Below are 17,836 nucleotides of genomic sequence, written 5' to 3' on the forward strand. Positions count from 1 at the left end.
TTTCGAAACCGAAATAGTTCCGCAAATCTTTCTTTTTCATCGTTCTTTTTGTTTTCATCGTTTGGCGGATTAATAACAAACAAATTGACATAAAAAGAAATAGTAGCGATATAACGTGCATGGAATTTACTTTTATTTAACAATGTGGCAGCATCTGAATAATAAACGAAACGAACTAGAAAGTGTGGAATTAAAGGAAGGAGAATGAAAGGAACCATGATGATATAATAAGGTGGCGTAAAACGACCAGCTGATTGGTTTCAATCTGTCAAATTTTTTGTTATTGTGAATAAATTGTATGAAAACGTAAACAAACATTTTGACATATTGAAGAATTTTCCGCCAAAAATGAGTTGTTGTTGTGCTACTTAAGTGACCTGTTAAATAGATCTTGAAAGGAACTATATGAATGCAAGAGCTGGATATAGTTCCAATAGTTCCTTGTGCGGAATAATTCGTTGGAACTAGTTCGTTCCGGAACTACACAACTCTACTTTCTAATGCCATGTTCATACCAGCATGAATCATGTTGTTCGCTCTCATAATTACGTACACGAATTAACCCGTTCATACGACATGGTACACAACACATAGCAACATGATTCATATTTACATTCTTTTTATTTACTGATTTTAAAGAAATTTCACCAAAAAGACGAGTAAAATTAAATGATTTTCCAAAATATTTTAAATTTTGTATTTTTCCTGTCATAATTAATTTATTTCGATAAATTCTCGCATTTGGTAGAGATGGGACTTATTTTATCGTCGTTCGGAGAGTAATACCCAGTTTATATATAACCGGATTTAACAAACCGACTGGGTTTTATATGTCAATTCCATTGCTTACAAGATCTATTTAACAGGTCACGTAAGTAGCACAACAACAACTCTATTTTGGCTGAAAATTCTTCAATATGTCAAAATGTTTGTTTATGTTTTCATACAATTTATTCACAATAACAAAATATTTGACAGATTGAAACCAATCAGTTGGTCGTTTTACGCCACCTTATTATTTCATCATGATTGCTTATATTTGAAACAAATCCTCTCAAAGAAGGTTAACCCTGCAAAAAGCTCTAATATAAACAGCATGTAATTTAAATTGAACAATGTACAAAAATCGTTGTTCGTTCCCAAAAATTTGGAAATGAAGTAATTATATCGTAATTAGGATTCGAACAACGAATAGAGAGCGAATTAGCCTTAGTATGAACAAGGCATAAGAAAATGGTTTATCGAAAGTCGATTTATCTATCCCTACAATAAAGAAAACCTTCGGAAACTCGCTTATTCGTGAAAAATAAATACAAAAAAACCAAAGAAAATAATAAATATTTTTATGACATGAGCATTAAAAGGAATAATAATTTAAATGTGGACGACGTCTGTAAAATCACTTCTAAAAAACATACACTTGATTCCGATGAAGAAGATAGCGACGAATACGAACGGTAATACATTTATTCAATATACATACAGTTTGTCAAGTAATTGTTTTCGAATCAAGAAAACTAACATTTATCTGTATTAATTTATAAAAAAATTACTTTTAATTTTGATAAAAATGTCGGGTTTTTTGCAAAAATTAGTTGGACGACTTATTTAAGACAAGATAGGATGTATAAATACATAGTCCAACAAAAAATAACGAAACTACATGTAATGCAAGTTGTCAAATAAAGTTAGTCAACTATATTATTGCAAACGATGAATTTTTAAAAATTTAGATGTTTAATTAGGAATAACTACAAGAAATTATTTTAATAATGTTGGGCTTTTTGTAAATATCGGTTGATTTACCTGTTAATGGCAACATCTAACCAATAAATCCAGAAATCGGTTGGAAATAACAAAAATAACGGGCAAAAAGGATAGGTACCTGCTTTTTGTGGTGTCAACTAAATAATTGCAAAATTAATTATGTACAATAAAATCCTGGGGTTTCCCCATCGAGTTTTTGCATTTAAGGATTTTTAAGACTTTTATGTTAGATCCATAATTTTTGATCATAAATTAATTTTTGTGTGTGTAACATAGGCGGTATATTCAGAAAAAAGGTAAGTCAGGTAAACGGTTTCGGAAAATATGCTACATTTGGTCTATTCCAATTATAATAATGGTAAATCTGAAAGAGAAATCCCTGAAATCACCTCTCGTAAGCTGAGAAGTGTATAAAACATCATATACTGCACCGAGAAAGAAGCCAGGCTCAAACTGAGGGCGTTACATGGCAGGTCCAAAATAGTAACCACACGAATTAACTGTAGAATGATTAAAGAAATTAACGAAATAGCCCAAAGCAGCACCAGAAAATAGATTTTTTCTAATTAAAAATGATTTTGAAGTAAGTGTGTCACATGGAAAAGTCAGAAAAGTGCTACATAATAACAAGCACTCATCACGAGTGACTAGGTAAAAACCATTGCCCTCCCATCATAATATATAGAAACTATTCAGACTTGTTATAGACAACTTTTCACGCCATCTTTAGTATTGGGATGGTGTTATATTTTCTGTTAAGACTAAAATTATGTTGTACTATCACAATGAACCTCAAAAAGTATTGGGAAAACCCTTGAAAGCCATGGACAACAACAATTTAATACATACCGTAAAGTTCGGAAAACTGTCAGTTATGGTATGGGGTTGTATACCAAGCAGTGACGTTGGTAAAATCCTGATTTTGGAAGAAACAATGACATAGGAGGTTTATTTAGATGTTTTAAGAAAATATTTAACGAAAAGCGTCAAGAAATTTGGACCTGTTGGCCCTGAAGATTCAAACAAATTGCAATATAAGTACTACCAAGACAACGACCCTAAGCATAAATCTAATTTATGTAAGACTTGGTTGTTATACAACTGTACCAAAGTCATTTACATCCCGTTCCAGTGTCTAGGTATTAACCCCATCGAAAATTCATAGGTACACCTGAAGGAAAAAGCCGGGAATAGGTGGCCCACTAACCTGGGGGACTAAATAAAATGCAATAAGGAAGAATGGCTAAAAAATACCATTGGAATATGACATTCCGAAACTTATTTATTAAATTCAGATACGTTTACAAACTGTTTTTGATGCCATACGAAATATTAGAAAAGACTTTTCGAAAAATACCGTGAAAGACTGAAAAGTTGTGAATTTTGCAATTCTTTAGTTGACAGTACAAATAATGAGTTGTACTAATTTTTGTTAATTTTAAGAAAATGTTAAGCGAAATTTAGCTGCTTTTCATATTATTATATTAATAAACATGTCTAAGAATTGTATTGTTAACAAAAATATTAATAATGATATTTACTTATACCAATAAAATGATGTTTTGTTTCAAATTTTGTAATAATTTTGGTTTTGCAATGATTAAGTTGACAAACTGTAAATGTTTTCGAAATGTAATGGAGGTTCCAATACACCCCATATTTTCGGTAAATACTTGAAAATCAGGACAATTTATGAATTTTATTTTTAACAGGGAGTAACTACTAACAAGTATCAACAATATTAGGCATCGAATATCCGTAATAGGAGGGTTACCATATGGACCAAGGGAGTACCAAGTCATATTGCATGTAAACAGGGTCTTGTAGGTTTTAAACCGGGAATATCTGGAAACTAAGACGTTTTATGAGTTTCTTTAGTTCATTAGGATGGATTGTCATCAACTAACATAAATATTATCTCAGAATAATTAAATCAGGAGGGTTGCCAGATGTACGAAAAAGGTACTAGGTTATATAAACAGTAAACGAGACCACCTGTGTCTTAAAACAGGGCACCGAAGTTTGTTGTTTCACTTAATATTAAGAGATAATAACATTTCACGAAACTATCGGAAATATCGCTGTAAGAGGCTTATATTGCTTACAAATGTATGGGGTACAGATTTCGAAAATTTTCAGAATTGCCTACTACGACCTATTGGACTCATTTCGTGTACTCTGCAGTACTACTGTAGCATATTTTTAAGGGAAAAATAAAGATGACGGCGGCTTTTGGAACCGCTCTTGGCCCTATGGGCTAGGTTCCCATTTATGAAAATAAATTGAATTGAATTGAGAAAATAATGCTTCAATGTTACCATGAAAGCCAAAAAACTTTGAGAATTCCTCTGAACTGGCTCTAAACAGTTGACATCGGATGTCCATTATAAAATCAGTATAGACTGACAATATCTTGCATATGTATTTCTAAGCGATATTTGTACTTTTATGTCATATTTTTGTTTGTTTTAGACAATTGTCTCATCCATAAATTCAATTTGAGTTAAATAAACAAATCTTAAGCCCTGGTTATGGATTCAGGTGGTCTCATTGACTGTTTATAAAATTTGGTACCTTTTTCGTACATCTGGCAACCCTCCTGGTTTAATTATTCTGAAGGTAATATTTGTTTTAGTTGATGGCAATCCATCCTAGTGAACTAAAGAAACTCATAAAACGTCTAAGTTTCCAGACATTCCCGGTTTAAAACCTACAGGACCCTGTTTACATGTAATATGACTTGGTACTCACTTGGTCCATATGGTAACCCTCCTAGTACGGATATTCGATGCCTTATATTGTTGATACTTGTTAGTAGTTACTCCCTGTTAAAAATAAAATTCCTAAATTATCCTGATTTTCAAGTATTTACCGAAAATATGGGGTATATTGAAACCTCCATTACATTTCGAAAACATTTATTTGACAACTTGCATTACATGTAGTTATTGGTTTTCGTTATTTTTTGTTGGCTACGTGGGTTAATTTTTTATTTATACATCCCATCTTGTCTTAAATAAGCCGTCCAACTAATTTTTGCAAAAAACCCGACATTTTTATCAAAATTAAAAGTAATTTTTTTATAAATTAATACAGAAAAATGTTAGTTTTCTTGGTTCGAAAACAATTACTTGACAAACTGTATACATACTTTAGTGTACATATTAAACATATTAATATGTTTTTGTAATAGCGATGATGTCGATGATGTTGATGGCGAAGAAGACGGTGTTCCCAACATACGTGATGACATTAAGATCACCCCGTTTAATATGAGAGAGGAGTTGGAAGAGGGCCATTTTGACAAAGAAGGGCATTATCACTGGGATAAAAATAGTGATATAAGAGACAATTGGTTGGACAATATTGATTGGATGAAGGTATGTACATACATATATGTATATGTGCGTTGTGTGTCATATATGGGAGCAGGTTGAATGTTTGGACAGGATTCGGATCGATCTGAAATTTTACCACAAGTAGGGCTTGCCGTGCTGATCACGCCAACATATGTATCATGGGCAGGAAGTCCATTCCTCCCGAGATATAGGCTCCGAAAGTTAAAAAAAAATCCGGAGCAAGTTGAGTTTAAGCATTAAGCTCGGAAAAATTATAATTTTTTTTCTATATAGCCGGCCTTCGGGCGGGATTTAAGACATTCTGCTATGGACAGGAGCCAATCTAGGGAACGGGAACAACATTTTCTTCTAAATTAAAAAATTTCTCTAAGTAGCCGACACACATAGGTAGATATTGAGTAATTAGGCGGCCAAAAGTCCAAAATTCTAAATACTAGCTAGGCGCAAAATATTGCATTCTAGGTATAGTAAACACTTCCGCGAATTACCCCCCACCTTTTTTTTCTAAACCATACGTCACCGCTTCCGTGTAGTTAGACGCAATTTGACCGTTGACTTGATACGTATTTCTATTTGGGCGCCCAAATTATATCAAATTTCGCAATACGCACATATTTTTATTTTAAGTTGTGTAGTGAAGTGAAAGTGATAGTGATTCCTATAGCTCAAGTAAGCTTCTAGTAAATGAATAATAGTTTTATCTTTTATTTTTAACTTTCGTTATATTTTTCGGTAGTTGAACATAAACTCTTTTTCACAGAAAAAAATTTAATTTTTTTAATTTCAAAAGCAATTTTGTTATGGATCAGGATTCGTCCGGGCCATATTTTTTTGTTTATTAAATACGTTAGACATTCAGCTTTTCTATACAAAAACAATAGCCGCCGAATCCCGCCTATTCCTTAAATACAGCAGTTCAAAGTTAGTTAAAAAATTTAAAAACCCATTTTTTTATTTTATGTTTTTTTTTAACTATGGAGATACCTAGTTCTTCCGGGGTGAAACTAGTGACCCGTAAAGGGCTGTTTGAGCAAATGCAACTACAAAATTTACCAAGTTTGGATGAAAAATTGGAGTTTTTAGAAAACCGCTATTGTCTTGCGGAGATACTGTGGAAAGAAAAAATAACCTTAAGCATAAATTTTCCTACATCAAACACGAATTTAAACGGAGATGGCTAAATGCTCATAAATTTGAAGAAGTTTTTATGAAAAACAACCAGAATTGGCTGGAAGGCACTTTTGAAATACCAGTGCATTCGCTTAATCAAGCAGGTCGTCCGAGTAAATCATTTTCGGATTCGAGTGAACGAAGCAAGAGAAGAAAAACTGAGGAAATTCGATCAAATGTTGATGATGAAGTGATTATACACGCCGCACAAGTCGTATTGCAAACGAATGGAAAAAGAACCGCCTCAAAATTGCTCAAAGAAATAGAAAAATCACCAACAAAAGCTAGTAAATATAGAAAAGCTTATTCCAAGAACAATGAAACAATTGCTCCTTTGACCCCGTTCCAAGCACTCAAAATGTTCGTAGAAGCTGATCTAACAAGACGACAATATGAAATAATAAGGGCAACTAACCCAAAGCATTACCCTTGTTACGACCTTTTGTTGAAAGCAAAACAAGAACTCTACACACAATCATGTATTGAGCACGAAGAAGTCGAGATAGAAACATCATTTAATAAGACGGAACAAATTTCCTTTACCGACCCTTCGCAGAAAAAAATACAAAAATTTCCTTTAAATCGTAAGTTTTCTTAAGTAGCCGGCCTTCGGCCGGGGATTTAAGACTTTCTCCTATTGACAGGAGCGAATTTCGGCTACGCGAACAAACTTTTTTTGAAATCATAAATTTTTCCCCAAGTAAACAAGGGGATTTTCGGAACTTCGGAACAAAAGAAATACATCGTTGGAATCGGCATAAAAAGCACTATCTGTGGTATTTTTTTCATAATTTTCTGCGGTGGGTCGGTAAAGGAAAGATATGCCAATAAGACAATTTAATTTATTTATAATTTTTATTTATGATTTATGAAAATAAAATGTGATTTTTTTATTATAAAATACAGTCGAAATCGCTTATAACGTCGTCGTTTATAACGTCATATCGCTTATAACGTCGAAATCCAAAAGTCCCGAATTTCTGCCCTTTATATCCCACACAAATATCGTTTATAACGTCGTCGCTTATAACGTCATATCGGTTGTAACGTCGATTTTTTGTGAAATATTTGAATTTTGCTATCGGTTATAACGTTGAACCATACAAAAAAGACACATTTTTGTTTTATGTATAAATTTCCAAACTCAAACAATAAAATACCAAACATATGCGCATGTTCGAAGATGGGGTTGGACAACTGAATAACGACTCCCACGGAGGCGCTCTCAAGTCAATGAAGCTTGAATTTTTGCCACCTAATGTCACATTTGTTTTCAACCCATGGACCAAGGTGTATTAAAAACACATTGCCGGAATCGGAAAATATCCACTATACTGGCAAGAATAAAAAAGCATCAAAGTGTGAAATTAAATGTGTTGGATGTCGTGTAATTGTTAGATAAAGCGTGGAAAAATGTAACGTCGTCTGCCATTGCTAACTGTTTTCATCATGCGCGATTGTCAATGGTCCTTTAAACGATTCTGAAGAAATTTTGATTTTGTTGTCTTCATTCTCGTAGAAGATATTGATGAATAAGTAGCCATTGACGACAATGTTTTCAACGAGGACATAATATTGGAAGATGAAGACAATTCTAATGAAGAAATTGAGGATACTACAGAACCAGAATTTCAATTACCGTCGGTGTCATAGACGCGTCTAGCTATGAAACACTTCAAAAATTTATTTACACAGAAGAACTCAGATCTGAGTTAAATTAAAAACTTTTGTTGGAATTCAAAAGCACAAACTAAAATAACAGATTATTTTAAAGATAATCAGATAACCATGTCTCATATTTACGTAATATATCTTCTGAAGAATATATTTAATATAGTTATTTTTTATTATTTTGTTTTTAAGTCATTCGTACGTATGTATATAGATGAAAAAGTAATAAAACAACGTATTTATACCCAAAAGTCACTATACATAATAAAATTTCACCCCTTTTATAAGTATCGTTTATAACGACTATCGCTTATAGCGTCCGATTTTGGTCGGTCCCTTGAACGACGTTATAAGCGATTTCGACTGTATATGTTTTTCGTATTTATTTTGTTAAATAAATACATATCTTTTTAAAATACTGTCTTTCGAAGCCATTAACGTCCAAAAATATTTATGGCCGCCTAAATATTTCAAATCTACCACTGTGCGACATTTAACAAGGGAATTTTCGGAACTTCGGAGTCCCATATCTCGGGAAGTATGGTCTTCCGCAAAAAATGTTATATATATTTGTGATCAGGGTAACGAGACCTACCTGTGGATTTTTGGTCCCGATCCGAGCTTAATGCTTAAACTCATCTTAAGGGAAAAATCCCTTGGTTTTGACGATAAGTTTAGTTTAATTTTTCTTTTGCTTATCTTTCCTTTACCGGCCCACCTCAGAATATTATGAAAAAATTACCACAGATATTCCGATTCCAACCATGTATTGCTTTTGTTGCGGAAATGTATCCTTCCCGAGATATGGGACTCCATAGTTCCACAAAGGCCCTAGTCTAAAATGTTGGCAAACCACCGCAGAAAAGTATGAAAAAATTACCACAGATAGTACTTTTTACACCGAATCCAACGATGTATTGCTTTTGTTGCGGAAATGTGGACTTCCCATGTTAAGGCCCCAGTCTAAAATTTTGGCAAACCACCGCAGAAAATTATTAAAAAATTACCACAAATAGTGATGTTTATACTGATTTCAACGATGTATTATTTTGTTGAAGGGTATGTATACTTCCCGAGATATAGGCCTCCAAAAAATTAAATTTAAAAGAAAATTTTGTTCCCGTTCCCGAGATTTGCATCTGTCCATAGGAGAAAGTTTTAAATCCCGGCCGAAGGCCGGCTATTTAGAGAAAAATATTTAATTTAAAAGAAAATTTTGTTCCCGATCCCGAGATTTGCACCTGTCCATAGGAGAAAGTCTTAAAACCCGGCCGAAGGCCGGCTATTTAGAAAAAAATAGGTTAGGGCCTTTGTGGATCTTTTGAGGCCCGTATCTCGGGAAGTATACATATCCGCAACAAAAGCAATACGAGTAGCGCGACTGTTTAATGCTTAGCCTTACGACGTAAAAGATTTCAGTATTTCTCCAACATTGTTCTCAAAACGTCTTCTACCTCACCTTGCTCATATTTGAACTGTTTTGGCTCCCAAATATCTAAATGTAATTGCACCTTTAATGAATGTATTTCTTATTTTTGATTTTATGATTACGTTGAGATCTCGTTGTTTACAACTTAAAAATCGATTTCTTATCTTCATTGTTATTTACATTTTATATTTAGGTTACTTTAATAATTTTATGTACATTTTCATATAGCTTTAAGCTTTTTTTTGTGCTAGAGTAGTGTAAACATAAATCTATATAATATGATTTAATTCAATTTTTTTTTGGCCAGATGGCTTTGAATTAATGTAAAGTTGTTTCTAAATAAATAAATAAATATATATATATATATATATCCAACGGGACGGGTCCTATATAGTCCATAGTCGAATCCGATCTATATCGGGAAGGAATAATACGATGTGCCAAGTTTGGACACAAATTTGGTTCGAATCAGTTGATTCGTTCTAGAGTTGTCGCGCACACCAACTAGACAGATGGACAGGGCTAATTCGGCTCCAAATTATCTGAAACTCATTTCGTCCTAACATACTTGGGGTCTAAAAAGCATTATTTCTATTAGGCACATTTTTGGACGTGTCAAAGTGTACATACTTCGAAGGGCTTCTTAGATGAACCACTTCCGTTGGATTTGGCTCGCTTTCGAAGACTTAAACGGTCAATTACTGTTTTGTTTCGGGCTGTTAAGCATATATATCTAAGATTCTTCGTCTGTGACGGTCTTATAAACGTCGTTTGAAGCACCGCTATCGTTTTTATTCACAAATTCTTTGCACCACCCCACAAGAGCCTTTTTTAGCGATTGACCAATTTTGCCGGATCGAAAAAATCCATTTTTACGGCCATGTGTTCCATGCAATATCAAACGTTAGTTGGTGGAAGAAATATCCAAGGACGCCTCTATCTCACAGTATACAACATGGCGATTTTGCATTATCCGTTCACGCATGACTTAATTTTTTTCTGGTACAACGGCCGTTTTTGTACGACCGTCACGACTTTCGTTTTTGGCATACAACATCGCTTTAATTATAAACCACCCAGCAAAATGTTCGATGACAAATCATGAGTTGAATCATGGGTGCAAGTGACATGTCATGGTAAAATTTAGGCGAGTAACCAATGAAATTTACAAGGGAGTGAAACACACTTTCACCAATTCATTGTCATAGCATCTTGCACCAGTTCATCATCATAGCATCTTGCACCAGTTCATTGTCATGGCTTCTTGCACCAATGCTTTGGATCCGGATTTTCGCCAATCAGAAATAAAATTTGCAATACAATTATGTAATGCACAGATGATTTGTATCGCCAGATGTTATTTTTCTTTATTTTGTATGTAATTTTCAAAATTATATATTATATTAATCTGCAATATTATATTTATCTCTTCCGATGGCTGCAAGATATTTCTTTCAACTTTGGGTTCCGTTTTTCCAATATTCGATAAATTATATGTCAATCTCTGAACCAAGCTCATCATTTGGGAAATCTAGTATAAATTTGAATTCTGCAGGTTTTAAAAGCCAGCATCTAAAAACATTAGCATTAGCTGTACACTTCTACTGCTACACAAACACAATATTATCACACACGGCTAAATATGCAACCGAACGCATATTTATTTTTGTACATTTTTGCTTATTTCGTTTTTTACGCCTAAGACTGTACTTGGTGTGTTTTAGAAACAAATTCTTTTATAGAGCTACGGGACGGTGAACCACGGCCTGTAGCGATATTGAAACAGTTGAATGGTATCGAGTTACAACGATCGGATCTTTCACCACTTCAATTTCACTCATGAAAATTCGCACTCATGCAAAAGAACCAGTGGAATCATGATTTCACATGGAATCACTTCCATTTAATTTTGCTGGGGATTGTGGTTGGAATTTCGAAACTATCGTGGTTTGGCTTCGCTACACAAAGTGTTATTGAATCTGAGATTTAATTTGACGTGGAAGGATTTCGTCTCGTAATGTAAACCAACTACTGTTTAAAATGTTACTTTCTGTTACATGTAGTATAAAGTACCCATATACCATACCATGGCCAAAAACCATTCCAGGCCAAAACTACATTATAAAAAAATTTTTTTGCTCATGGCCAAGGGTAGATTGGCCATGGTATATGGGTGCTTTATACTACATGTAACAGAAAGTAACATCGAAATCCTTCCACGTTTACATTACGAGACGAAATCCTTCCACGTCAAATTAATTTATACTAAATTTTTTTACATATGAGTTGTCAGTTCTCCCATACAAAATAAAGTCCCATTAGCCGTTATTAGCAGCTCTGTTGCAGTAAAAAAAATTTTTACAAAATTTATATGAAAATCGTTTACGACTTTTACCACTTTATAAAGGTACACACGATCAGTTTTTACTGTCGATTTTTCGGAAATAGCAGTCGGCTGACCATTCGTCGCAGCGAGCCAGAGAGGGTGTTTTTTGTCATTAGAGTTGCCAACGCAGTAATAAAAATATGCCATTTAATGTCAAAATGCTCCCATCATATGGTAGAACCTAAAGAATACTAATTATTATTGTTTAAAAATAAAAAAAATATATTTTGAACGGCTTCACCAACAATTCACATGTCCTTTGAACGAAAAAGTGGAATTAATTATATCGTAATTTTTAGTGCATTACACTGGTAACCCTGATCTCAAAAACAATTGTTGCTGAAAACATGGCTAAGCCGTTGAAACTTTGTTGCTTATTCTCTTTTCTGATATGTAGACATCGGATTTTAGCATGTTTTTTTATTTCTTATCCGATTGGACTCAAATTTTGGATCTAGGCGTTTTGAGGGTCAATTTTTCGATATTTGGGGTCATATCAAAAATATGCAAAATATTTGCAAAAAATATGCAAAATATATGCAAAAATATGCTAAATATGCAAGTGTTTGTTTTTACAAAAATCATCAAAAAAGCACTCTAAATTAAGTTTTTTGACGTTTAACATAGTTTTTTGCAGATTATTATGTTATTGAGACTCTCCAGATATTCCGCCACAGCAATAAATCTAGACTAACAAGATTTAAATCAGTTTTCACAAGGTGAGAAAATGTCAAATAACCCAGCATTTCTATTACAACATAATTTGCTTCCTATACAAATGTAGATAGATAATGAAAAAATTTCAAAAACTCAATTAGAAATGTCAAAATCAACGTGTCCAAATATGGTGATAGTTTCTAACCGGCCAAAATTGTCTAGCAAAAAAACAAAGAAGCTAGTGTTAGTCATCGCTATTTTTGTTTAGATAAAAGCGCAATTTTTTCTAGTTTTTGGAAAAAGGGTTCGTTTTTAAGCACAAAATGGGAAAAAGTACTAGAGTACCATTTACGATTCCAGGTTCTGGAAAATAACTATAATTAGTATACGTTTTGAATATCCACATATTAGATTTGCATATATTTTATAGTGTTTAGTCCTTTATTCAGTATATACAGACTAAATTGGCAATTTTTTTTCTTTGTGGTCAAAAAGCTTCTTTGGAAAAATGCTCTAACTGCCGCTTTAATATTGATGACATAGTTTTAGTTTAATGCACTAAAAATACATAATTTTATAATATCGATCTATATTGTACGCTTAACGCTGAATTGGAAAATGTTCACTCCTCGGCGAAAAGTAATTCATTATTGTTATACCCATACACGATGAATAATAAGCAAAATGAAGAACGCACAATGATTAGTGCAAAATGACATCACTTAGAAAAACCACACAATAGAGTGGTAGTGGTAAAATAAGTCAAAAACCTTGGAATTGTCTTTAAAATGGAAAAAACACTCACATATTTCTGCTAGAAAAGTATTTGGAATGCTAAAAAAATATAGTTCATTCGTTCCTGCTACAGGAAAACAATTTTGATAACACAGTCGAAAAGTCATAACCCGTTTGTATACACAATTGTTTAATTTATACCTCTCCGTGTACTCGATAATTTGTACTAATTATTACCAATTCTTTGAATTTTGACAGTTGTTTAATGGAGAAGTTGGTAAAAAAATTGTTTCAGCAACATTTAGTAAAAATTATCGAGTACAAGGACACATTAGTCTTGTTGTATAGGATATAAATAAATATATTAAGAAAAATATTCGCCGCAATATTGTCATTAAAGTTGCCAAAGGCACTATACACCTAAAAGGCAAAGATTTCAAGGAATATTAATTTACAAAACGATGAAATTCCACATCTGTCTCTAGGTTTGCTTACATCCTGATGTTAACTTTAAAAGCGCCATATTTCGAGCACTACTTTCACAATCTGATTGGCTTTTTCTTTTTCCGGATTGTCGAGTAGAAAAATCTCACTATTTTTTACACGTAGAGCACTTTCATTTAAGTGTTTGTTATTAGCAATTACAATTTAAAAAAGTATTATTATATAACTTCCACGAGTGATTTAATCATATAAAATAATTTATTTTCCTTACAATTCGTTAATCCGAACAATTTGATAATTCGGACACCGCCGAAAACTGTGGTGTAGGGATTATCGCGAATGTACTGTATATATGGGAGCAATATCCAAATCTGAATCGATTCTTACCAAAATAGGGATCGCCCTGGGGCCAAAGAATACCCAATTTTTATGCGAAGTGGTCTATAAATGTGACCTGTGCTTTGTTTTCAAAAAGACATAGCGAGATGGATAAGTGCGAATCTATGCAGATCATCAAAAGGAACTGTGGGTCTATTTCGTTTCATTTTGCATGTTGCAAACTCATTCACTAAGACATGATACCCTTAGGGTTTTAAAATATAGTTATCAGTGAAATCATGAATAAAAATTCCGTGCAGAATTTTTTTCCTTTCCCCAATTTCACAATTTTTTATTTCCGTATTTATGCCCAAAAAGGGAATATTTGTGTCGATTCGACTAGAATACGCCATAATGAAGCGAATCTAGTAGTTTTCAACTTTTAACAAATATTGATTTTAAAAGAATTTCACTTTTTAAAATTATTTTCCGTGTGGAAAATTCAGAGGGAAATATTCATGATGGCACCGTATATATTTTTTATATGCTTTTAATAAAATATGAAAGATTTTATGTAATGTAGATCTCATAAAACTTGCTATTAATAGAGTAGTTCGTTTTGTGTATGATGTGAATCGCAGAGAACATATTTCTCCTTATGTAATAAGATTTCTAGGTACAAGTTTTCAGAATTACATTGACTTGGGCCTCCTTGTATTCTTTTATAAATTAATTAGAAATCAATGCCCGCAATTGTAAGTGTCATTGTTTAGTTTTTCAAGCTCAATGAGGCGACTACAGTTAAATATTTCTAGTGCCATTCATTTAATGGATAGATCTTTTGAGGTTAGAGTTGCAAGACTATTTAATTCATTGCCAAATGACTTTAAGAATTTTAGCGTTTCCCCAACTTCTTTTAGTAATAAACTTCTTCGTCTGTTCTTTTTAAATATATATATTTTTGGAATTTATTGCCTTCTGATGAGCGTAAGATTATTTTATCTCAAATTTTATTTTATATTTTTTTATGTTATTATACTAAAGTCTTTTTGATATATATAACTGTTGAGAGTAGTGTCAACATGCATAAATGTATATAATATAATTTAAATCTTTTCTGTTGGCCCGATGGCTTGAATTAATGTAAAGTTGTTTATGAAATAAATAAATAAATAAAAAATATTCAATATTTTCTTAGTCTTAATTTCTAGCTCATTTGTTATTCTGTCAGACAATTTTGGCCGAGCAGAAACTATCAACATATTTGTATACGTACATTTTGACATTTCTGATTGAGTTTTTGAACAAATTTGTATTAGAAAGCAACTTGTGTTGTAATAAGAAGGCTGGGTTATAGGAAATTTTCTAAGTCTTTTAGTCCAGATTTATTGCTGTGGCGGAATAATAATTAATAACATGATAATCTGCTGAGAAATCGACGTTTAACGACAATAAACTTAATTTAGAACACTTTTTGATGACTTTCCAAATTTAATTTGATGATTTTTGTCAAAAAAATTACTTGCATATTTTGCATATTTTTTGCATATCTTGTGCATATGCAAATATGCAAAAAATAAAAAATATGAGCCTGTCATTGCATTCAGTTTTCTTCAAAACGAATTTTGGTCCAATCAGAATTTTCGTATCTTTATTAATAAAAAATATGCAAATATGCAAAATCCGATGTCTACTGATATGTGTTGATCATGTGTGCTGCAAAATATGAGTATGCGAGTCCGATGCTTTTTTATTAAAGCAACAATATCAAATAGCATCAGCATCGCTAGCAATATTTTTGTGAAATTTGTTGCTACATGTTGCCGTTGTTCATTGTTGCTAAACATATTTCGAAGAAATTTTAGCAGGCAAAGCTGCAAATATTCGGTGCTTTTGCTAATATGGCGTTAGCATTTTGAACCCTGGAATTCTGTTATGTTATTTCAAAAGAAAAAAAACATATCCTGTAATAGTTACCATGTTATGGTCTCTTTTATACTTATTTTACCGATCTTCTACTTTGCTTCTCTAACTTTGGATGCCATGTTTTGTGATATCACATTCAATTTGGTATTTACATTGGATTTTTGTTCTTCCCTCGTGTTGCATAACGTCAAATGGCTCCAATTCAATATGCCGGTGGCATCTTTATCCATCCTGTTAACATGCAACCCAATAATTGCAGCTCGATATGTTTTACTATATCGGTGTTGGTCGGCTGGTGGAGCTCGTGGTATATAGACCGGGTCTTTTTCATATTCTTTTTAATATCCACAAATGAAAATTCGATGAAAAAGATCGGATCTTTCACGACTTCAAATGCACGCATGAAAATTCGATGAAAAAATTTGATCTTTCACGACTTCAATTGCACTCATGAAAATTGGGTGAAAAAGATCGGATCTTTCCCGACTTCACTTGCGCTCATGAAAATTCGATGAAAAAGATCGGATCTTTCACGACTCCTTTCGCACTCATGCAAAAGAACCAGTGAAATCATGATTTCACATAGAATCACTTCCATTTAATTTTGCTGGGTTATTGCAACAAAATAAGGTCAGGTGATGAAAAAATCTAAGTCGATACCAATTTTCCTAAATAGCCGAAAGTTCTTCTGTTATAATTTATTTAAGTTTTATGACATTATTGTTGGTTGCACGTTTTTTTAACAACATTTACCTTGTGCTTCTGTATCACCCAATTGCTTAGGTAATGTATTATTAAAATATGTATTGTTTTAGTAATATATAGTAATAATATATTGTAACTTACCATAATAAAATGTATCCTTTTCAGGTGGATGCAAATTGTGTTAAAAGGCATGAAGACGAATCTATGCAAACAAATGCTAGTACTAAGAATGATGCAGGAATAAATAGCACATATAAACAAATTCTTCAATTTATGGAAAAAAATGAAACAATAGCACAAACAATCCGCCGTCTAGGCAAAAATAGAAAAAAGTTGAGCACTGCTGAAAGAATAAAGAATAAAAAATATGGGATTAAGGATGACAATGCTGACAAAATTATGGTATTAACAGAATTAGTAAACCATTTACTTACAACCACTGGGAACATGGATGTTTATGAAATGACCTATGAAGTAATAGAGGAAGTTGCAAGTTCAGTGCCGGGATCTTCAAAAACGAACGCAAGTGATTTATCTCTAGATATGTATTCTGATGATTTTAACACAAAAGAAAAAGCTGCCCAAGAAAAATCTGAATATTGCATTAAAGATCATGAAATTCATTGGGAGTTTAAACGTCGCCAGAGTGATGTGAAGTGCGAGGGTCCTTATAACACCGCCCAAATGTTAAAACTATCGTCAAATGGAGAGTTTGGCAGTAGCGGAGTTTACGTAAGGAAAATTGGAGAGGACGCATTTTATAGCAGCAGTCGTATAGATTTTGACTTGTATTTATAATTGTTTTAATAATAATCCACCTTACCATGAACATGAGCTTTGGCATACTTTCCTTCATCAATCGAAACATAAACTTTGATCACTATGATTACAAACAGACAGAATTTAAAAACCAAGTACGAAAGATCTATAGATGATCGGAGAAAGTTTGGTGGGTTGATAGTGGATTGAAAAGTCGGTCACATGCAGATCCGATAAAATATACATGCAGTGGCTGTCACAGAAAATGATGCAACATGAAATAAAAAATGTAATCGATGTTAACTTCAAAACGCATCGAGATTTTTTAACAATTCAAAATATAATTTAGTAAGCTGGGTACAAATTGTCAGTTTTGAATGTCGATATTTCGCAATTATCGATAACTGTCAAACCGTCCAGCAACCGCAAAATGTTTTGTGGTTGCTGGACGGTTTGACAGTTATCGATAATTGCAAAAAATCGTCATTCAAAACTGACAATGTGTACTGC

General features: G+C 32.9%; 1 protein-coding gene across 3 annotated transcripts in view; it reads left to right on the top strand.

Annotated features, from left to right (window-relative positions):
* Nucleotides 1–1,211: 1,211 nt before the first annotated feature.
* The window catches only part of LOC141394400 (CD2 antigen cytoplasmic tail-binding protein 2 homolog), a 323,405-nt gene continuing 306,780 nt past the window's right edge, over nt 1,212–17,836 (top strand). The window contains exons 1-3 of one of the 3 annotated variants that reach the window (XM_073968676.1): nt 1,225–1,457; nt 4,961–5,147; nt 6,107–9,485. In XM_073968676.1, coding sequence (XP_073824777.1) covers nt 1,351–1,457; nt 4,961–5,147; nt 6,107–6,307 — 495 coding nt within the window. In that variant the 5' untranslated portion in view covers nt 1,225–1,350 and the 3' untranslated portion in view covers nt 6,308–9,485. Of the gene's footprint in view, nt 1,458–4,960; nt 5,148–6,106; nt 9,486–16,732; nt 17,397–17,836 lie in introns of those variants that run through there. The other 2 variants (XM_073968674.1, XM_073968675.1) reach the window with 2 other exon arrangements.

The sequence above is a fragment of the Musca autumnalis genome, unplaced genomic scaffold (assembly GCF_047663935.1).
Source record: "Musca autumnalis isolate F117 unplaced genomic scaffold, ASM4766393v1 scaffold_2, whole genome shotgun sequence".
Taxonomy (NCBI): Eukaryota; Metazoa; Arthropoda; class Insecta; order Diptera; family Muscidae; genus Musca; species Musca autumnalis.